The sequence below is a fragment of the Drosophila obscura genome, unplaced genomic scaffold, assembly GCF_018151105.1.
Source record: "Drosophila obscura isolate BZ-5 IFL unplaced genomic scaffold, ASM1815110v1 contig_29, whole genome shotgun sequence".
Taxonomy (NCBI): Eukaryota; Metazoa; Arthropoda; class Insecta; order Diptera; family Drosophilidae; genus Drosophila; species Drosophila obscura.
This window is the reverse complement of record NW_024542816.1, coordinates 2,175,001-2,197,802: the sequence shown is the minus strand read 5'-3', so window position 1 is coordinate 2,197,802 and position 22,802 is coordinate 2,175,001. Positions and strand designations below refer to the sequence as shown.

The 22,802-nt window shown below is 44.1% G+C and overlaps 2 protein-coding genes across 2 annotated transcripts in view; both read left to right on the top strand.

Moving 5' to 3' along the window:
* Positions 1–22,802, top strand: part of LOC111078240 (uncharacterized protein CG43867) — a 140,740-nt gene that overhangs the window by 8,331 nt on the left and 109,607 nt on the right. Inside the window, 2 exon segments of the mRNA XM_022372815.2 lie at positions 7,961–8,751; positions 8,811–8,903. Of these exon segments, the coding sequence (XP_022228507.2) occupies positions 8,029–8,751; positions 8,811–8,903 (816 nt within the window). The 5' untranslated portion in view covers positions 7,961–8,028.
* Positions 7,123–7,827, top strand: LOC111078245 (serine/threonine-protein kinase NLK). Its single transcript, XM_022372827.2, has 2 exons — positions 7,123–7,233; positions 7,303–7,827. The coding sequence occupies exon 2, from the start codon at positions 7,306–7,308 to the stop codon at positions 7,711–7,713; it is 408 nt and encodes a 135-aa protein (XP_022228519.1). The 5' UTR covers positions 7,123–7,233; positions 7,303–7,305; the 3' UTR covers positions 7,714–7,827.

The following is a 22,802-nucleotide window of genomic DNA, read 5'->3' as shown; positions in this document are numbered from 1 at the left end:
AAAGTAAATAAATTGTGCACTCGATTTCCAGGGATTCCAGAGACAGAGCAATGGGTATGGTATGTGATTTGCGTAGCCAGTCATTCATTCACTCGATTAGAGGCAAATCGATATCAATTAAAATTGATTGCAGATATCGGGAGTGTTTACATAAAGCGGGGAATGTACATATCAAAACAACTACCGAGAACAGTAGGCTTAAAAGACGGTCGAGACGGCTTAGGGACATTACCCAAAAATTTCCGATTCACCTGTAGCAAGATTTTCGGTGAAAAAAAATGAATACTTCCATCGATCAATGTTTTTGCTTTTTGACTGGTTCAGTTCCATCGTAGTAAAAAATCGACTGTAATTGACTTTAATTGTAAATGTATATTGTATCTATCCATCCATCTAGCTGCTCCCCGCACTGCGTGCCATGATGGTATGTCCCACCAGTCGTGCAGCCTTCGTGCAAACTTAATTAAAGCGAATGCCAAATGCGAATCATAAATATTGTAATATAGCCGGAGACTCGACTCGAGCACAGACACTAAAAGGCAATTGTCAAACACTCGCCACGTTCACAGACCCCGGAGAGGTTGGGCTCAACAGAACTCGAATGAATGTAGGTCACATCAACAGGAGTTGGATCTGGGAATCTCTTACTTGCAATCTGTTTTTTTTGTTTTTGAACAAAATTAGGATAGGGAAACTGCAAAAAACTGGATTGGAAACCATTAGGTTAGGGCTGGGAATGTGTCATTCGCACTGATAAAATGTCATTCGAATGTGCACCACTCACGTGGCACCTTGAATAAAGTGGAATAAAGTACATGTATGTAATCTACGAGCCTAGGAAACGTATCACATTAATGTTTACATGTTTGGCCTCACCTCACTCTCACTTACCCACCCGAAAACTGGTCCATGCGAAGGTCGAACGTTGTGTCGATGTTGCTGGCCAGCAGCAGCAGCGGCAGCAGCAGCGGCAGCGGTCATGCCTCTTAATTAGTTGCTTATTTTTTGACACTTTTTGTGTTTGCCAACTGCTAACTGCCAACTGCTGCTGCTGCTGCCTGTTGTGGTCTCATTAGAGGGGGGCCAGGAAACCTGTTGTTGTCTTTTATTCGCATGAAGTTTTTTCAGCGGGTGGCTAACCGGTTTCCGTATCGCGTTTCGGCCTGCCTCGAGAGCGTCTGGGGGCTGGCTGTCGTCTGGCTGTGTGTGTGTGTGTGTGTGGTGTGGCTTTGTTTAAACTTTAAAGTCAAAGTTTTGTCTGCGATTGAGGTTGGGGTTCCGCTTTAGTTTTGAACGGCTCTGCACGCTGCTGATTTTCGTGGACAGGTAAGGCTGCTGTTTCCGTTTTTCGAATAGGAATAGGAAAACTAAGCCAGCAGCTGCCATTTGCCATCGCACTTGATGGGCGAATGCGAATGCGCAATATTCCCTCCACTTGGCATGCATTATGCAGGCAGAAGGCAAGCCATTAAAAACCATAAAGCACCAATGACACAGCATATGGATGGAATATAAGTAGCGTATATTTTGTATATTTATTCGAGTCCCCCCCGCATTTATGCACAGCAAGAAAATAGTAGTAGGGCAGAACGTTCGGAAGATGGCAATAAAAAGGGATGCTCCAGTGAAATGAATATCGGATATAGTACGTATGTATCCTCCCCCAATAAGTGATTATATTCTACTTCATCTTAATATATTGTTCATTCGCTTTGCAATCGAAATCAATATCCATTGGTTCAGCGCCATTTTCAAAGCGATTTTCATTATATATCATTGGATATTCCATATCAATATCAATGTCCATCGGTTCTGGCCCATTAGCGGGCTGTGGCCACATATCGGTCTCCATTTCTTCGTACAGAGGGTATTTATTATTTGGCATAAAATGTGGATTATTTTGGTACGCTTCAGACATCTTTTAATCTATCTATTATTTTATACACACATATATTTGTGTTTAAATTTTGATGTTATTCCACTGGGTAACTCTGTTGTGAATCTATTTTGGAGTTACAATTTCTGTTGGCAAATATATCTTATCGGAAAAGCAGTCCTGAGTGAATATTCTGGGGTTTATTCTGCAGCATTTTAAAACAACATTTTCTCTGAGTGTCTTAGCCATTGATCTAGAGCCCAAGTCTAGGGCTGGTCGCCAGTCCACATCCATAAAGCAAGTCCAAGTCGCGTTGCAAGTCCCATTGCCTGTCACGTAGGTCATGGAGAACCCAGCGAGAAGTGCTTACAGCTGTGTGGATAGCGGAAGGGCATGACAACCGTTTTGCAGGGGAGCAAACCGCAGATTGGGTGGAGTGAAGGGGCATGCCACTTCTATGGATCCACACTCCCCAGCACCGCCAGGGAGTTGTAGCAGACAGACACAGAGAGAACCAATTAAAATGCGCCACACATCACATGTGCGCGAGCATTTATTATAAATTTTTCGTTGGAATTGAGTGAAAAATAGTTGAATGAAAAACAAAGAAAACCCAGAAAGATAGCTTTTTATTATGGAAATAGGGAATACACTATAGATAGGGTAGGGATAGCATTTATGATATTATTATGTGATCTTTTACATAAATAAAATATAATCTTGAGGGTAAAACTATTGTTTGACTTATCATGCGTTGGCTATAGAATGTCAGCTATATATTTGGTAATTATAGTAGCCTTAAGAGTAGCATCAGGTATGTACATACATACATACATAGAGAATTATTTTATACACATATTTAAACTCAGTAAAAAGAGCACATTTAATTTTGTTTAAGCTTAAAATTGAATATTATATTTAATTTAAAGTTGTTCATGTTTATATTTTATTATATTATAATTAATTTCAGTATGTTGGTATTCAGAAATCGAATATTTAACTTAAATTGATATGTATTTATTTTACTACGACATAGGTAACCGGTTAAATGCACGTTATAGGGCATACTTATAGAAAAAACACCTACCAGTTTTATATCCTCAAAATTAATGGCAGAATATTGCAGGTTAAGATTCGCATGGCCTTTGACGTATTCCGAAATTGCACTCTCTGTCATAGGGTATTACCCGCTCCTACAAAGAAACTGAAGCGAGTGTGGCAGTGCGAGTGGGAGTGGGAGTGGAGCTCTCTGTCTGACTCTAGTGCTGCACTCCATTCCCTTCTGCATTCTCTTGGTTTTTCATGCATGTTACAATGTTGTTAATACGACGCTTAGTAGTTGTTGTTCCACACTGCAACTAACGAAACACTCACTGACTTGACACTCTCCCCCTCATTGACATGTCCTCTCAGAAGAGTATATACCCTTTGGAGCATGTGTAAACGCTTTTAAAATGTACTTATTCTTGATAATAAATTGATAAAAGTACAGTCTGCCATGCAGGCACTTGGCAACACTATTAGGCATTTCCCAACACTATTAGGCATCTTCCAACACTACTGTTTAATCGATAATTGTGCGTAAGGGCATCAAATGCTTCGGATTAGCTTTTCCTGCTGATTCGTTGGCTTTGTTTTTTGTGTTGCATATTGACGATGCAAAACACTAGAGAAAGAGAGAGAGAGATGGCTAGAGTGCTGAGGGAGTGAGGGAGCAGACAGTATTGTAAAATTATTGGCATGCGAAACGAGGAGGAGATGCTGCAACGTTTATTAAATTTTTCAAGTGCCACAAAACAGAGAAGGGGACAGCGATGGGGATGGGGGCGGACCATAGCCACAGGATGCACAGGGCCACAGGAGGCAAGGTGTGTTGTCGTGTTGGAAATTATTTTCGGGTGCCACATGGGGTCGGTGGGGTTGAGGGGTGGCGCGTATCTGTGGGGCCAGGTGGGGTTAAGTCTTTTATGTTGTATTAATTTTACAGCGTTACATTTTTGCAGCTTGCAACGCCAGAGAGACAAAGAGAGATTGACACCAAAGAAGGAGTGAGAGAGAGAGAGTGGGAGAGGGGAATGTGCACAGAGAATGTTCAATAAAATACTGCACTTTATGTAGCGCAATACTCGAGTTCATTACTTAAACCCTTGCAAAGTCCTTAAACAAGAGAGAGAGAGAATGCATCGCTAGAGCATGCCACCATCTGTGGCAGGACACGAGTGGACGACGACGCGACACATGTGTCTGTCTGTGTGTGTGTGTGTGCAGATACATTCCCAGTGCAATCGTTGATAATACACATAAATACATTGTCTAATATTTGCAAAAGCTTCAGCTTCAGCCCCAGGCAACGTTGGAAGTGCAGCGTGCAACTGCAACTGAAACTGGAGAGCCAGCAGAAGAAACCAAAGATCTGCTGCTGCTGCTGCTGCTGTGGGTGCGCAGGGGGGTAAGGGTACGGGCGGGCTTAACTGTCGTCTGGGGGTTTTTAGAAATTTGTTTCTCCTCTCACCCCCCCGCCGCCACCGTCGCCGTCTCTGCCATGTGCACTTCATTGGAGCTGAAACAAGTTTTGCTAACTATTTGAGTGAGTTTTCCCCCCGCCCCCCACGCCCCCAAAAGCCATGACTTCTTTGCTTTCATTTCCTTTACGTTTCTTTGCGCCGTTGCTCCCTACCCACCCCCTCGCTCTACCAAACAGAAGACAATGTGCAGAAGGAATCCCCCAAAAGCTGTGTCTCAGTTGCACACTCAGAGCCCAGAGCCGAGATCCCAATGCCATATCCCAGTGCCAGTTCCAGTTGCATGTGTGGCATGTGGCATGCTAAGATAATGCACTACAAAGTTACATATTGTTAAGCGGCTTATGGCGGCTGTGATTCCACCACTGACAACCTGAGACCTGAGTCCCACCTGAAACCCGAGGCCTAATGCCGGGGCTAATGAGTTCGTTAAACCTTTCGCTGGCACAAGTGCCACACGACACAACGACAGGAAGTGCCATATTAGTATTGTGGCAGCACAGCAGACACAGGGAAAGAAAGGAAACTGCCCAAGGAAATTCCTAGGAAATTATTGTAAAACATAACAAAATATGAAATAATATCTGATTCGCTTTTTAGAGATTCCTCTCTTGAAATTCCTCTCTTGAATACCTTCCAGTTATATCATCTTGAATCCCCTGAAACTGAATACCTTTTGAGTCCCACTGTTGCCACAATTCATGGACGATGTCTGCCATTCGGCCACACTTTGCTGTGCATCTCAAGCCTTTCGATTGCAGATTGCAGGCAGCAGGCAGCAGCAGCGTTGCCAGTTTTCACAGAAATTAGAAACAATTTGCTGCAAAGTGCACTTAAAATCTGAGATAGAAATTGAGCAATGGAAATGTAAATGCAAATGGAAATGGAAGGAGTGTGGCCATGGCAAAGGGAATGTGCTGTCCCTTTTGTAGTGCTGCGAGCAGCACTACAGCAGATGGAGCAGGAGTTGAAGTAGGAGAAGGACATTTTATCAAATCAAAAACTGAATTTGAATTTCAATCAACTTGAATTAAATCAAAATTTGTAAAATGAAGTGTGCACACAGAAAAGGGGCATGGGGCATGCCGCACACACTTGTACTCCTTAGAATGCAGCACGAAAATTGGAAAATAATTCCTATGAATGGGTTTTCGGGGTCCTTTTTGGGGAGTCCTGTCCTTTGCAAGCGTCTCGACCGCAGCAGCAGAGAGGCAGCAGAAGCAGCAGCAGGAACAGCAGCAGCAGGAAATGGAGTCTGAAGATGAAGGCTTTTTAGCCACAAAAATTCACAGCAAAGAAAGCAGCATCCACAAATGCATTCGACAGAGGGGAAGTGAGTCGGTGTTGGAGTTAGAGTCAGAGTCCTAAGAGTCCCAAGAGTCCTAAGAGTCCTGGGGAATGTGCTTGAAAACCCATCAGCCCCTGGGTAAACCACAAAACATGAAAGAGAAGAGCCTTCTCTCTTACTCTGTGGCAGGCAGGCAGCACTCCACTCCACTCCACAAGCGAGGAAATGTCAAGTTTTCTGTCTATAATTTAGTGGCATATTCAATTTGTCCCTGAGAATCCCTAGTCCCGAGTCCCGAATCCAAGTCCAAGTCCTTTTGCAGCTGCTGCTCTCCTTCTGTCCATCCGTCCATCTGTCTGTTGATTAAGCATTGCGCACACGTAGTGGCAATTGATGCCCCAGATTCGCGCACCTGTTGGAACCCCAGACTAACCCTGACTATCCCGCTGGTCAGTGGTGTTCCTCCCTGCACTCTCCCTTCGCTCTGCCTCTGCCTGAGTTGGGTGGCACGTAGCCGCACAGAGAACTCAACTGGCACATGGAGGTGTAAATGAGAACTGGTTCCGGCTAATGCATGGAAGCGATTGATAGATTGATTGATGGTTGCACACTTGAGGGATTCCTGCTCATTGTTTGTGCAACATTGCACACAGCACACATGATGATCGTCTCCCCAGCATTGAATGCTGTTTTGTGTGTGTTCTCTGAGTCACAGCAAAAGTTACCCAAAGACTGTGGCAGTATCAGGGCATAGCAAAATCATATTTAGTTGGCATTAGGCCACTCAAAGGCCAAAAGATCGACATGCATTACGTGACAGTCTTTGCTACTAAAACTTACGATAATGACAATAATCGAAACTACTATCTGTATAACATTTTTTTGTTTGTTTAATAATCTATGAAATATTGCGTGTTAATTTCTGCCCCAACTAATTGTATGTGTATGCTAGTAGCTACCCAGTAGCCCAAATTAAACAACCTCCGACTAAAAATTACAAAAAACAATTCTTATGCAGGCATTGCTTAGGTCCCAATTGGCAGACGAAAGCCAACGTATTCTATTTTTCTCACATCAACAAACGAGACCAATCAAGACCAGTCTTATATTTCCCTCTCACTCTGACATGTTACATGTACATATGTAAACCCACCCTTAACTGTAGCATCACAACGCGCAAGAGAGAGAGACAGCGAGAAATTAAATTGCAAACTCGGTTTATCTTTTCTTCTCTCTCTGATGGATGGGCCATGTGCATTATGTACATGGAAATCCAGCATTTACTAAGAGATACATAGAGTAAAAGATATTTAACGAAAATTACGTAAATACATAAATTTATTACGGTGCATGCAAAGGGATTATCTCTCTGGAATATCATGTTGTATCGAAAATAAAATGTCGTTAAAGCCTAACCGATCGTAGTGGGCCTGGGCAGATAACCTTTCAGATAGTTTGGTTCTCAGTGTTCAGTTCCTCAGTCGAGCCTGAGATTTCCCAACCTAACAAAATTTTCTACACATTTTTTGGCCAGATACAAATTGGTTGTGAGTATTATTTTGGGCTAAAAAACAAAACAAACCAAACCAAACGAATGCTGATATTTACGCTTGCAGAGGATGACGCATCCCGGTTCAAGCAGTGGCAAGCACGCTCCCCGTCCCCATAGGCACCATCATCACAGGATGCCAGAAGCCGAACACAGGCGGACAGAGCGAGTTATCTCGCCGCAGCAGGCGATGGCGCCCGCGAATATGGCCGCCACTTCCATGCCTGTGGCCAGTCCCATTGATGAACGGATCCATCCCTCGGAGGACACTTTGACACTGGCCGCGGCTGTGGCCGCCTCCATACCGGCCGCACCGCTGGCACCCGCGCCAGCTGTGGCGGTGCCTGTGGCCCAGGTGTCGCCCACACAAACGCCAGCCCCAGCGGCTGCCCTCGAGACTGCGCAGGCGCAGGCGGAGACTGGGGCGGCGCCGTTGGAGAGACGCGGCATTCTCCAGCGTCTCTTTGGCTGGAACTAGCGACGCCCTCCCATTTTGAATACATCAAAATTACCATAGTTGCAGGATAATCAAAGGCTACCCGCCGCTTGAGGCTCGAATAAACAGAAAAAACAAAGGCAGAGCCACCACAAATTCGAGTGTTTTATTTTTTCACAATGGGGAAACAGACTTTTGAGGCACTTGTGCCTCGACAAAAACGTTGCAACTGTTTGTACACATTAATTTCTATAATTAATTTAATTTCTCTCTCTCTTTTCTTTTGCAGCTCTCTCTATCTCTGTCTGTCTGTCTGTCTCTCTCTCTGGCTCTGTCGCTGTCTCTACTGCAACGTCAATGTCTGACGAAGTGCCTTTGGGGCGTCTATCGCAAATCTTCGATACGCTCACAAATCTGCAGCAACAGCAGCAACAATCGCTGCAGGTGCAGGCCACAGCGGCGGCAGCGGATCAGCGGCGACGTTCGGCCTCATCGTCGCCCTCGCCGTCTGCCAGTGCATCGGCCTCCAGTTCGGGCCGGGCCACGCCCTCGGCTGCGCTCTACTATACGCAGAGCCACCAGAGCCACTACTTCCTGAGGCCCCAGGATGGCAGCAGCGTGGGTTTCCTGCACACCTTTCCCTCGCACCTCTACCAACACCAGCAGCAGCAGTCGCAGCAGACTCAGCAGCAGGCGCAGCATCTGCTCCAGCAACAGCTGCTGCAGCAGCCGCCGTCGCTGCCGGGGCGATTGTCGGGCTCCCAGTCGCTGCATGGCTCTCCGTTGGTGGTCAAGCGGGCCACCTCGTTCAGCGGTCAAATGCCGCTAGTGCAGGGGCGCCTCTCCAGCACCACCTCGACGCCGAACAGCCCGCGGCTGATGCCACGGCGCGTGCCACGGCCCCCGCCCATACCGGCCAAGCAGGGGGCCAAGGCGGAGGCGCCTCAACCGACCGTGAATCCTGTGAATCCCGTGCTGGCCGCTCTGGATGCCCCCGATGCGCCGTGGCCGCACTTTTCCACGCTCACCGAGCACTTGGACGTCCATCAGGTGAACAACTATGGACAGGCCTTGCCGGAGGTAAGAATTCCACCGACTTTTCGGGAGAGGAGAACATTCAGGAGGTTCCCTCTTTGCAGATCAACTGGCAGGAACGTTGCCTGGAGCTGCAATTGGAGCTGCATCGATCGAAGAACCAGGCGGGACGCATACGGGATATGCTGCGTGAAAAGGTAGGCCAAACCAAACCAAACCAAACTAAACATTCGCTTGGCTCTGAAGATGACACAGAAACCGCATTAATTACACAGATGGCAAACGAAACTGGGTTTATGTAATTTTGGGGCGGGGGCATGGGTATGGGGTACACAGGCGCCACCATCTTGAACGTAATTATGATTTATGAGTGCGCGCCACGGATGGAACATTTTTACGACCAGACACAGACACAACAGCCTCCGAATATGGGCTTCATTGCGTGGCTGGGTGGGGTGGGGTGGAGATAGTGTAGCTGTTATGGTGGGACATATGGAGCTGTGGAAGGATTCCCCCCCATTATCGGGCTAATTAAGTCATTAGGCATTTGGCCAAAAGGAGCAGCGGAATAAGCAGCCACCCACACCAGAGCTTGTTTCGGTGCCCGCATTAATGCAACAAAAAACTATATGAATTATGTATTAGAGTGAAATGTGAACTACAATAAAGAAAACTCCCTACATACCCCCCCTGCACTCATTGCGCTGCCAGGGGTGGCGGCGGAGCCGGAGCCGGAGCCTGCAACATGACATAAATTAATTTTACTTCAATGATTTTTATTCCGTGAATTATGCATGAGTGCTCTCGCTCTCTCGCTCTTGCTCTCTCTCTCTCTATTCTCTCCACCCACCGCTCCACCCAGCGCCCCGACATGGATATGTATATATATCCAGGCGGTTATGGGGTTACCATTAGCTCCGCAAACTCATTTTTGAATTAGTTTAAAATCTTACCAAAACAAAGTCAATTATTTTTTTGGATTTTCATGTTTAATAGGGATTTGCATGTGTTGAAATTTAATTTATAAAATTAAATAAAAAACAAATTAGATATTTATAAAATTATACAAAAACAAATTAGATATTTATAAAATTAAATAAAAACAACTTAGATACATATATATAAAATTAAATAAAAAACAAAATATATATTGTAATGTCCTATTTCAGGCTGAGGTATGCATCAGCCTGTTTAGGGTCCTGAATTACAAGATATTTATAATTCACGAGGACTTTATCGGGAAACCAGGAACTTTGCCAGAAAACTGAAATAGAAATCACAACACTTTTTGGTTCTTTTAATTTTAATGGTTTTCTTTATTCTTCCGTATTCTTCCGTATGATTATTCTACCCGGTTATGTTAGGTTTTACTTGTACTACGACGCGGATGGTGGTTTGACTGACTCTCGCGATGGCTGATTGACTGCCTCCGACGATGGCTGGTGGACTGCCTTTTTATAGATCGGCCGGCCTTCCATGAATGTCTTATAGATATCTTATTTCTACTCCAGACCGTGGGAAGGGTTCTTACATAAATCTCTCTGGCCGAATTATAGTCTGCGCGTGCAGACGGGCTGATCGGTAACAGAAGGTTACCAAATCATTCCCTGCAGTCAGTGTCCAATATCCCCGGTAAGGAGAGTCGGAGACTGCTGACTGGCTCGCGCATGTGGGGGTTTTGCCCGGTAATCCAGGATTACCTAAGCAATCGCCTCCCAACAAGGGTCCAATGTCCCAGGTAAGGTGATCGGTGTGCACCAGTACCGTGGGAAAGGAATTTCGTTGGCACTTCGGGAATATATATTGTTAGGAATATTTATTTATTTAATATTATTTTAGGTTCTTATTGCGTAAACCCCTTCTGCTGGTCTCCTGTCTTTTGCCGTGTGCTGAGGTTGCATTTTTGCTGGGTGTTGATCGCTTCACCTGGGAGTAGCGTTGGCTGCTTCATCTGCTTGTGACGAACCATGGGATCCATGGTTCGTTACAATATTTATAAAATTAAATAAAAACATATTAGATATTTATAAAATTAAATACAAACAAATTAGATATTTATAAAATTAAATAAAAATAAATTAGATATTTATAAAATTAAATAAAAACAAAATAGATATTTATAAAATTAAATAAAAACATATTGTGGGTATCTAAGAATTGTGCGTGGAAGTGCCCCCACAGTGCGCCAAGAAATGCGAATTCGACAACTGGTGACCCCGGTTCAATGCAGCAAAAAGGCGTAGAGACCCAGAGGGACCCAGAGAGATGCAGAGACCACTTACCGTTGAGAGCAAACATTCACTCAATTATTATCACGAATATTATGAATATTATTTTGTGTTGCTGGGGCTGGGGCTCTTTCAATATTTAATTGGCAATTTCCGAGCAGTCGACAAAACAGGCAGCAGAACAGCAACAGAAAATGCAGCAAAATGCAGCTAGAAAGAACAAAAAACAGACTGGGAAAACTGTGTGCATTCAGAAAATAGTAGAAAAGAAGAAAATGCATAACTCGATGGCTAAAAGTATGCGATGAATATTTTATTTCTGTTTTTATGCATTTGCCATTTTCCGTTTCCGTTTCGCCCAACCCCAGCCCCTCCCCCTCCCCCACCCCCATTTGCCATGCTCCATGCAGACGGAATTTCGCTTTCGTTTTTTGTTGCTCTTTTTTAGTTGACTTTTCAACTTTTGCCAGCAATGCAATTCAAGTGCATCATAAATTTTAAATTAGTTGTAATAAAAACTTGAAATGGTCCGGACACAAAACCGATGCTTGGGTCAATCTACCATGCCACTCGCAGTTGCCACCCCATTAAAACTGCCCAAGGAAGCGTCTCTCTAAATATGCAATGTTATTTATAATGTTCCCACTCCTTTGACTCCAGCCGGAACCCAAAGGAAGGGAAAACAAATCAAAGGGAAAAGGAAAAAGCTATAACGAAAAACGAAGTTGTTGCAGCTATGGGGATATATAGTAGCGATATGAGATCGGATTCAAATGTAGTTTCCATCTTTGAAAAAACACAACAAACATTTTGCATTGTTTTTGTGGAATGCAGTTGCCTCTCCTTAGCAGGACTCCCTGCAGACAAAAGGGGGACCCACCAGACCTGCAACGACCGCAAAATTTCGGCTCTTGTGTGTGTGGGGTGTGTGTGTGTGTGTGTGGGGGGTGGGGGCTCCTATTTTCGTCTGGCAACAATGTTCAGGATGTTGAAATTATGGCCAAGCATATTGCAACATTCTTGTAGCACAATAAAATTCAAGTTTACTACCAAAGCCATACCAGGGAAAACAGCAAACAGCAAACGGACGACCGACGACTCCAGCTGATGGCAAATGAATCCAAGGGAAAGGCTGACATTGGCCAGCCCATGAATGTTGCCAAACTTCAGGATGGAATCAAAGAGCTGCCACTTTATACACTGTTCCTGACAGTGGGCAGAAGATCAGAATATACCTTGGAATTGCCTTCGTTCATAACCGAAAAATTTACCTAATCCTAACGTTTTTTGTAGCTGGACATTCCCGAATTAAACAGACAGAGAGAGAGAGAGAGCCTGTGCCCAGCAAAGGGTCGCGAAAGTCGAGCGCTGACGGCGTTCCGTTGGTCATTTGATTGCCTCAAATATGCACCTACTGCCGCAACGTATGGGCCCATGCTGGCCCCAGGGCAGGGCTTGCAATTGCAGGGATTGCGGCGGCCGTCAAACGGCAAACATGGCTCAAAAATCGACTCGCATTAGTGTGTGTGCCATCTGCCATAAGCTGTGCATGCCCCCTAATGCGAGTTCTGCTGCTAACTACCATGCATTGCCTGCCAACCCTGCCATCGAAGCCCCCATGGAGCGCGTTAACGCGTCGAAAGTCGCGCTTTGGGGGCAAATGACCGCCTGGCGTGCACAGCGTGCCCAGCCTGGCGCTGTCATCCATTTCAATTTGCATCCGCAAAGGCAAAGACAGCATGCAAAACCAAAAACCCAAAAACGAAAAGTGCTGACAACAGTTTGCTCCCATTGTCGATTAATATAGACCCAACGCACACACTCGTACACTTGCAGAAAATTCCCATGCAAAGGCAAATGCAAGACACGGCAGCTCAGCAGATAGCACACTTTTCTGCCAGTGTACACGGAAATGCGTGTGTGGCAGCTGTAAGGGCGTGCTGCGGGGAGCGGGAGCGGGAGAGGGAGCGGGCTGTGGCAACAATGGCACATCCGATGGCACAACAGCGCCGCAGTTGCAGTTCCCAGTTTGAGGCCCATAAGCGTGGGATTGTTGCACTTACACACAACAGAGTGAAGCAGAGAGAGAGAGAGACAGAGACAGAGAAACAGAGAGAGAGAGAGGGAGAGTGAGAGATAAAAATGATAGACTGGGAGACAAAGGATTGTCGTTCTTTTCATGCCATTTTCATAGCCATGCCAACGGGCGTTGCAATTGTTTTACGGGAAATTAAAAATGTTGCCACTTTATACGTGTGTGTGTGGGTGTATGTGTGTGTTTGTGGGTGTGTATGTGGGGTAGATGTAAATGCCAATAGCTTCGATAATTAATCGATAAGTGTGTTTAGTGGGGCAAACGAAGTTCCATCCATGGAAATATTGATGAGTACCGAAGGGAAAATCATTACAGCAATCGATTAGCCGTTGAAAAAGGTGTTAGCCCGTGATTATAAATCAATTGCAGTGCTGCTTCGATAAATGATCGATAATTGATTATAAAACAATTAAAAGTTTATCGACTAGTAATCGAAAAAAATGAATTAACGTTAGTTATCGAAAATATTGCTCGATTTCAGTGCCGTTGCTGTTGCTCAGTCTTCCCAGTAACGATAACACTACTCGACAAAATCGAACTTTTTTTTTCCTCAAGGATCCAAACCGACTTTTTCTGATAGATATGAGACTTTAAATTTTTTTAAAGAATTATGGTTTTTTTTTATGGCAGAAAATATGGAAAAAATGAACAAAAAATACCTTTTTGAAGGCGGCGGGCCCAACTGCCAATTGGGAACAAAGGAACGCGATCAGGTACCAAATGTACAACCCTTGTTCGTTTGCTTTAAGAAAAAGTTCGTTTTGTTCCTTGAGGAAAAATCGTGTTGACTAGTGTAAGTAATCGATGATTTGGGGCATGATTTTGATTGAATTAAAACTTGATGGAATATTCCTTTTCGGTATTGGAACTTTGTGGACAGCTGCCAGACGCAGCACTCCGGCCCCTGCCACCCTCTGAACCTTGCCAGCCTTGAAGAGGGATGGGCGGATGTTGGGTTTGGGTGTGGAAAGTGGATGGCCATGAATGCCTTCGTGTTTAATTAAAATTTTTTGACAACTTCGTGCTTTGGCATAAATTGGGCATCGATTCGAAGGAGGTTCATGGAGCCAGGACCAGGACCAGACCCAGGACTCGAATGCCCAAAGGCGGCGGGCTAGGAAGGGAAAACTTAGCCAACTATTTCAGCAATTAGAAGAGGAATCTCCCATCCGATGGCGGAACCCAAGCCCGAAACCCTTTTCCTTGTTCCATAATTAGTGAACAGAAAAATGCGTTCACAGGCAACTGGAAAACGTAAAGGACTTCGATGAATTTTTGTTGGCTTGAGGCGAGTTTTTCCATGTGCCAGCACACACTAACCCCCCGCTTCCACCCACTCATACATATGTGCATCCTGTTCATTTTTTTTGGTGGGGGGGGGGGGGTGGCATTCAGAGATGATGTCGCAGGACCGGAGAAGAGGCACAGCCAAAGACCAAACGACGACGACGATGGCCTGCAAAATTAATGGCCATCAGTCGCATAATAAATGAAGAGCTCCTCCAGACCACCACACAGGACCCTGCAATCCGTCCCGACCCGTTCCGTCCCGTCCCCCTACTTTTCGCAGGACTGTGCTCTTTGTCCTTGCCACGCCCACTATTTGAATGGGAGGCGTACAGTGTACAGCGTACAGGACAATGGAGAAGGGCCACAGAGAAAAGGCAAACTAGAAACAAGAGCACAAGAAAAGCGTTCTCTAAAAAAAGTTCCTTTTATTTTTATTTTTTTTAATTTTTATTTTGTTTTTCTGTTGAAGGCAATTTTTTGTATGCCCATTAGTCGTAGAGCGTTAACAGGGTATATGGGCTAGCAGGAAAAGAAAGAGGAGATGACTTCGAAGGAATAATAAAAGGAGCTGGGGTAAGAGCTGAATTTCCCTTGCTGCTTTTGTGACTGTTTGCAGGATTTTTTATTCACAATTAAGCATAAAAATAAAAGTGAAATTGGAAACGAATTATGTCCGTTCGCTTAGGGGAAATTTCGACAACGATTTATGCGGCATTCCAGGAAAATGCTGGAAATGGAAGCGAGTCATCAGATGATTGAGTTTTTCATCATTTAAGCAGGGTATCTTAAAGATCTTTGGCTTGATTTTTTTTGTAATCAGATATTTGATAGGGAAAGAGGCAGGGGTAGGGTCAGGGGTAGGGGGTAGTACACCCTGTCGCGACAAAATATAATTTTGTGTATGCAGCACACATGCTGGCTGGCTGGCTGCCCGCTCGCTCGCTCGCTTATTCATTTGAATTATTCCCAAAAGCGCATTTAATTTTAATTATGCGTGACAATGCCTCATTCACAGAAGGCTACACGCTACCCCCATTAACGTGCCTGTTTCACGCTCCCATTGCCGGCAGGATTACACAACAGCCGAGTGGAAATGGAGCTGAAGCTGAAGCTCCTCTTTGCTTTGTTTAAATATGCAGAAAAATATACATATGTACACACAGGAGTACGAGTGTCAGAGTGCCGCCAGAGTGCCACCGATGAAGATGGAAAATAACGAATGGAATTTGCTGGCCATTGTTGCTGCCATTTCTGGCAATATTTCAAATGCGAATGATGTCCGTTCGTTTATGGGAAATTTGTACTGAGCGAAGGCCGCGCTAATTCAGCGACTGCCTGAAAGAAGGCAATGCAACAATTTAGTCAGCGATGCCAAACGGGAACGGAAGCACCAGACAGACAGGGAGAGAGACAGAGAGAGGAATCAGTAGCTAAAAATGTGTGCCACACACAACAACAAAAAACAACAGCAACAAAAAAAAATCAAATAAAATAAAACAAAAAGCGGAAACAATGCTCAAGCGAAAGAGGTGGGGAGGGGGCACCAGGGGGTGGGGAATTGAGGCACACGATTGAGGGCGGTCTACGCGCAGAAATCAAATGAATATTTCAGCTCCAAAAATATTTGCCCAACATTCTCTTTTGGGTTTGCTTTGCTGCCTTCAATATACATATAAATATATATATATATATATGTGTGTGTGTGTGTATGTATATATATATTTGTCCAGCTTTATGTTGCAGCAACTGTAAGTGAGCTGCTGCCTCATGGCCCATGGCCCATGCCTTTGAATGTTGACAGGCATTTGAATGTGGGGCACGAGCAGCCAGCAGATGAACGGCGACTGAGCCGCCCAAGGGAAACGATGTTAGAGGGAAGTGGGAGAAATGTTTTGGGAAAGATGAAGACATCCGATTCAAGAAACGACACTGACTGCCTGACTTGCCCCAATAGCCCACTGAAAGGCACGAAACGGATACCATGGGAAGGAGCAATATTTTCAATAAAATGTTGCAAAAACTCACTCTGCAGGCTTTTCTTTTCGTAATTTTTATACCCGTACTCAAAAAATAGTTAAGGGGTATATTAGATTTGTGGTAAAAGTGGATGTGTGCAACGCAGAGAAGGAAACGTTTCCGACCCCATAAAGTATATATATTCTTGATCAGCATCAATAGCCGAGTCTATATAGCCATGTCCGTCTGTCCGTCCGTCTGTCCGTCTGTCCGTCTTGATGAGCGCCTGGATCTCAGAGACTATAAGAGCTAGAGAAACCAAATTTGGTTTCCAGACTCATGTGATATCACACTGCTACAAGTGTATTTCAAAATTTCGCCCCGCCCCCTTCCGCCCACACAAAGGACGAAAATCTGTGGCAGGCACATTTTTAAAGATACGATAAAACTAATGTATCGTAGTATCGTAGAGAATTCCCATATCTACCAGATTGCCGAATCTGAATTAGATCGGATCAAAATTATAGCCAGAATGAAGAAATGAATTTTCAGTTGCTTCCCCTCCCCCTCCCCCACCATCCAACGACAACGCAACTCATTTTCCTTCTCGCTCGCACACTCTGCCGCGTTCAGTGCGCGAGCAACCCCTAGCGGAGGATATGTAGAATCTAATTGGAACATGTACAGTCTACATGTTAGATGTAGAATATACATTATATATGTAGATGTAGATATCATATGTAGCAAAAAAATGTAAAATGTAAAATTTTTTTTTTAATTCTAAAATTCTAAAAAATCATGCTCAAAAATGTATATACTGACTGAGTACGGGTATAAGTAGAGTCGCGTCCCCAGAAGCGACTCACACGTTCCTTCTCGTTATCAATAACTTTTGATCATTTAATTGAATATTTGATTGATCGAATGCGAAGTCTTTTTGTCTGTCTTTTTGTGGGAGTCTTTAAACTGTTTTTCCACTGTACCCAAAGGGGTTTATCCCACCCCTATGAGGCAAAACAAGCAGGCGGATAACTGCGAGGGTAACAAGCTAATAAAGTTACACTGGCTTTCCTTTTTTTTTTTTTGCGGGGTATTTGTGCGATGATCCATTGCCTACTTTTTAGTGTGGCATGCAGCATGCTTGAGCCCCTGCTCTAGAAATTAATGCGAGAGCGTGCTGCTGCTCTTCCGCTCGCTGCTGGCTGCTCCCATATACATTTTACCCTTTCTTCTGTTTGTTGAAAAACCGCAGTACAGTTGTGTGTTAAGCGGCTTTCCCAAATGTACTTTAAGCCTTTTATTTGTTGTTGCTGTTGCAATGTTGCAATAACTCACACTTACACGAATGCGAATGGCACGACTTGGGGGCTGGGGTTGGGGTGCCACTCGAAATAATAATGCCGAAAAATGATTTTAAGCGGATTTTCCCCAAGAGAGTCCGAGAGTCATCGTCGTCGTCGTCTTACCTCGAGTAAAGGTCTCACACTTCTGTTCCCCCCACAAAAGTGGGCGAAAATTTATGGAAAACTATACGAGCAGAAGAGTGGCAATAAAAACGGTGGAGAAGTATGTGGGAAAACACACACACACAACAATACAAAAGGCGACCCTTGGACCAAAAGGCAGATGGAAGGGCAAGTCACAGAGCAATAAAATATATATTTATGTGTATGGGATTAAAAAGGGTATTAGCCAGTTGTTACTTTATGTAGTTCCCCCTTCGTCCATCCACCCCACTGCTACCACATCCACACAGTCTCACACAGTTGTTGGACTTTGGTCAACAATAACAGAAAGGTTCCTGGCACAGGATTCCCTGAGCCAAACAGGCGACAAACATTCACTTAACTTCAATATCAGTGTGTGTGTCCAGTGTGTCCAGTCAGCGGGCAGGGGGGCCAACCCTGGGGTGTGTTTTCTCGCTGGTGATGAAAGCCAAACATTTGAGAGTCCCAGCCATGGCATAGGTGTTGCAAATTGATTTACTCCCGAGGCACGGCATGGGCTTTGGGATTCAAATTGAATTCGAATTAGGAGACTCATCCAAATGAGGTGCTTCGCAGCTTAAAGGCAGCTATCGATCGCACCCAGGTAATTGATTTCTCTCACAACCAAATTGTCATTTGCATGCAATATTTTCCAGGGGGTTTCATTTATCGAGTTGCTGAGCATGCTGAGCGTTTTTGGGCTTAATTGCTCAACAAGTTGGCCTCCAGCTGTGTGTGTGTGTGTGGCTGAAAGCCAGAAGCAAAATTCTTGCAAAATATTTCGTAGTTTTTGCATTCAAATTGGCGCTTTTCCCTTAGTGGGTGTGTGTGTGTGAGGGAGGGGCATTGCCACCTGCCATGCGTTGGGTGTAAATTGTGGCACTGTGGCAGGGGCATTCACTTTGATCATGAACTGAATTAAGGATGTTTCTGACAGCTGTTTAAGGAAGGTTGGGCCCTGCCATCTATTCCTACTCTTTTTCGTTCTCTTTCTCCCTCTCTCTCTCTCACTCATTCATTCTTAAAGCTGGCATTAGCTTGCAGATTTGCGTCACGATCATCAGATTTCAAATCTATAAAATTCGGAAAAGAAATCAAAGCCAAAGCTGACAGCTGTCTCGCCTCTCTTTCTAGCTTTCCCATTATCCAGCCTTAGCTACTAATCTCACTCTCTCTCACACTCTTCTACTCTCTGGAATTGGCACTCGGCCCGCATTTAGCATGCCCTATCTCCTCTCTCTCTCTCTCTTTCTCTCTCCATGGTTTGCTTTCACTGGTGAGGAAAAAAGGTCAGCAGCCAAAAATCAATAGACGACGACAACTAATGCCCGTCTCTGCCTTGCTGATCCTTTTGCCCCTTGGCTGGTCTCCTGCTCATCCTCATCCTCATCCTTCTTCTGCCTGGTTTGATGTTGACATGTTGTCGTCATCCTCATCGCTCCACGACTGCGACTGCGACCTGCGACTACGAGGACGACAACGACGACGTTTAATTTAAAATTCAAATGCAAACATGTTTGGCAACGTGAACCGTTAACAGAGCGCTGTGGCGGCGTGGGATGGGTTGGGGGATGAGGGCAGCAAGCAGCAGGCAGCAGGCAGGTGGCTCCTGCAGTTTCTGCGTGGAGCAGGGGCAAGTCATTAAAATTCGCAGGCGGCCAAAACATGTGGCCAACTTGCTGTCGTCTTTCAGGCCCACCGCTTTAAGGTTAAGCGAGCACTCAAAGCAAGAGAGACAGAGAGGGAGACAGAGAGAGAGCGACAGCGCGAGAGAGCAGGCAGCAAGGAGTCGAGTAGGTTAAGCGAGGAGCGAGCAGCGAGGCAGTGCTTTAAGAGAGTCCTCCTCCTGCTTGGCCTCCGTCTTTAATGTGCACAGGAATCAAAGCAGGAAAGTATGCTACCGGCGCTACATGCTACATGCTGTATGGCCTGTTAGCTGATGGTGGGATTGGGTGGGGTGGGGTGGCGCCCAGCAATCAGCAGGCCCGAATGGTGTACCCCGTTATCCACCACACACGACACGAGAGACACATTTCCCCCATTCAACAAATGTCCCTCCCCCCCAAATAAAGGGAAATGCTGCGCACTCTTGATTTTGGCGCTACAAAAAGGAAAGTTCTATTGTGGCATGCCCCGTACTCGACTTGCGCGAAAGGTCTATGCGTCACTGCAGAGCAGCGAGCTTGTTTGTGACTCTAACATAAAAATTATAAAAATTTTAATTAAAAATTAAAATTTAAAATTGAAATTTAAAAATTAAAATATAAATAAAAAATTAAAATATAAAAATTAAAATTAAAAATTAATGTTGAGGTAGACGGGCTTGGGCTCTGTTGTGAGTTTTGCTCATTATACCCGTACTCAAAAAAGAGTTAAGGGGTATATTAGATTTGTGGTAAAAGTGGATGTGTGTAACGCAGAGAAGGAAACGTTTCCGACCCCATAAAGTATATATATTTTTGATCAGCATCAATAGCCGAGTCGATATAGCCATGTCTGTCTGTCCGTCCGTCCGTCCGTCCGTCTGTCCGTCTTGTTGAGCGCCTGGATCTCAGAGACTATAAAAGTTAGGGTAACCAAATTTGGTTTCCAGACTCATGTGATATCACACTGCTACAAGTGTATTTCAAAATTTCGCCCCGCCTCCTTCCGCCCCCACAAAGGACGAAAATCTGTGGCAGGCACAATTTTAAAGATACGATAAAACGCAGTATCGTAGAGAATACCCATATCTACTAGATTGCCAAATCTGAATCAGATCGGATCATAATTATAGCCAGAATGAAGAAATTAATTTTCTGTTGCTTCCCCTGCCCCCTCCCCCACCATTCAACGACAACGCAACTCATTTTCCTTCTCGCTCGCACACTCTGCCGCGTTCAGTGCGCGAGCAACCCCTAGCGGAGGAGATGTAGAATCTAAATGGAACATGCACAATCTACATGTTAGATGTATAATATACATTGTATATGTAGATGTAGATATCATATGTAGCAAAAAAATGTAACATGTACAATTTTTTTTTTTTCTAAAATTCTTAAAAATCATAAGCTCAAAAATGTATATACTGACTGAGTACGGGTATAAGTAGAGTCGTGTCCCCAGAAACGACTCACACGTTCCTTCTCGTTTTTTAATTGGCTAAGTAATTAATTTTGATTTATGTTTAAATTATTGATTATGTACTTATTGTTTTATCTGAAAAGTCGCTTTTAGGTTACGTTATCGATAGACCCAAAAAAAAATGGTATATATTTTGGCAGAAGAAGTTGCATTATTGATTTTTTGTAGGGAATTTTCGTACATATTATTCTTCGTTAACTGGTGAAATCGGTCACACGTGGCAGCACTCCTCGGTTTCATTTATTTTTGTATTTCATGTATTTATTTTTTTCCATTTTCTGTCTAAACATAGATGACTCTATATACCGGGTATCCTTTTGGTTGTTACGCGCTGACACTTTTGGTTTGTGGGAAATTCTAGGACGCAGGACTTTTGCTCCAATTGCAACCGTTATTTTGTGCCAGCCAGCTGCTTGCTCAGTGGGGAATTTCCCTCAATACTTTTCCCCACATTTCCATTCCCAACATGGACACGGACATGGACATGGACACACACATGCGCAGGCCCTGCCAGCTGTTCTTCGTGGCAGTGTCAGCAGCAGCAGCAGCAGGCTCTATGTGAGAGTGTCTGTGTGTGTGTGTGGCACTGTTCTGTGTGTGTGTTTTTTCTCTGTGTGGGTCGGTAAATCACATCCGTGGCACGGCACACGGCAATCAGTTTGTCTTTGGCTGCGTAACGCGTTGCGTGCTCCGCGGGAAAGAGACTCCTCCGTATCCGCATATTCCGCATATTCTTGTTGCATCCGCATCGCACATTCCGTGTGGGGCAACGCTCGACCAACAAATAAAAAGTGAAATTTCGTTTGTTGATATTTTTTTTTGGAACTGTTTTTTGCTGTTGTTGTTATTTTGTTGCACAAAGAATATTATTGTGAAAATTGTGAATTTCGTGACCAGCTTAAATTGTGACACACTCCACACATTCTGTTCTGTTTCTGTTTCTGCCTCTCGTTTTGCCGATGGGCGCGAAAAATCTGTGTCCAAAAAATATATATTTTCTAAAAGATGAAATGAGGGTCCTGCCTGCCTGCCCACCCCGCCCCACTTGTTTATCTTTCATTTTGTGTCCTTTGGTGGTTCCATAGAATGTTGTATTTATTTTATTTTTTTTTTTTGTAAAGTGAAGTGCAGAAATATTTTCAGGAATTATCTTGAATATCTGTGGGGCTTATATCATTTAATAGAATGAATCTTTGGAGAGAATATTGAGAGAATATATAGAGAAACTGTTTATTAAATTACATGTTAACCTCCGTGAAAGTTTCGCAAAATAAAACATAAAATTTAGCTTTTGGTTTGACTTTTGCAATAAAATATTCAGCGTGACTTTTGTGTTGTTTCTGGCTTGCAGCTAATATAAATTGAATACCTAGATAATTTAAAAGAAAAGATCCAGCTCCTAAGAAGTCTCCTGGATTTGTAAAAAAATTAAGTTCTTCGCTTGCTCCAAAGTGTGATATTTAATTTGAGTTTTACAATTAAATTCAGACACCACAAGGCAACTGTTTTGAGTGAATTTTAAAGATATTTGAAGCTTAGTCTTCCGGTGCATATGTATAGTGGGGAATATTTGAATAAAGTAAGAATCCATTTGTTTTTTTTTAGTGAATTTTAAAGGAACATTTAAATTAAAAAAAAAAAAACCCAATGATATTCATTCGCTTATCAGAAATTGTTGTGCAGCTCACAGACGAGAAAGTGAAATTGCGACTAAAATCGAAATTCAATTGAATGATTGGCAGAATTTAGCAGCCGCAGATTTTCCTCTAGATTTTCGCCCCCTTTAAATTTCAAGCTGGTGTCATTAATGTGTATGTTGTTGCCCGGGTGTTTCCACAGATGTGTGTGTGTGTGGGTGCTGTGTGTATGTTGAGGCAATTGCATGCCTTGTGCCTCGTGCCTCCCGTCTCACAGCCT

Bases quoted from the DNA above. Each gene is read 5' to 3' on its own strand.
- LOC111078245 (XM_022372827.2), top strand. From the start codon at position 7,306: ATGACGCATCCCGGTTCAAGCAGTGGCAAGCACGCTCCCCGTCCCCAT.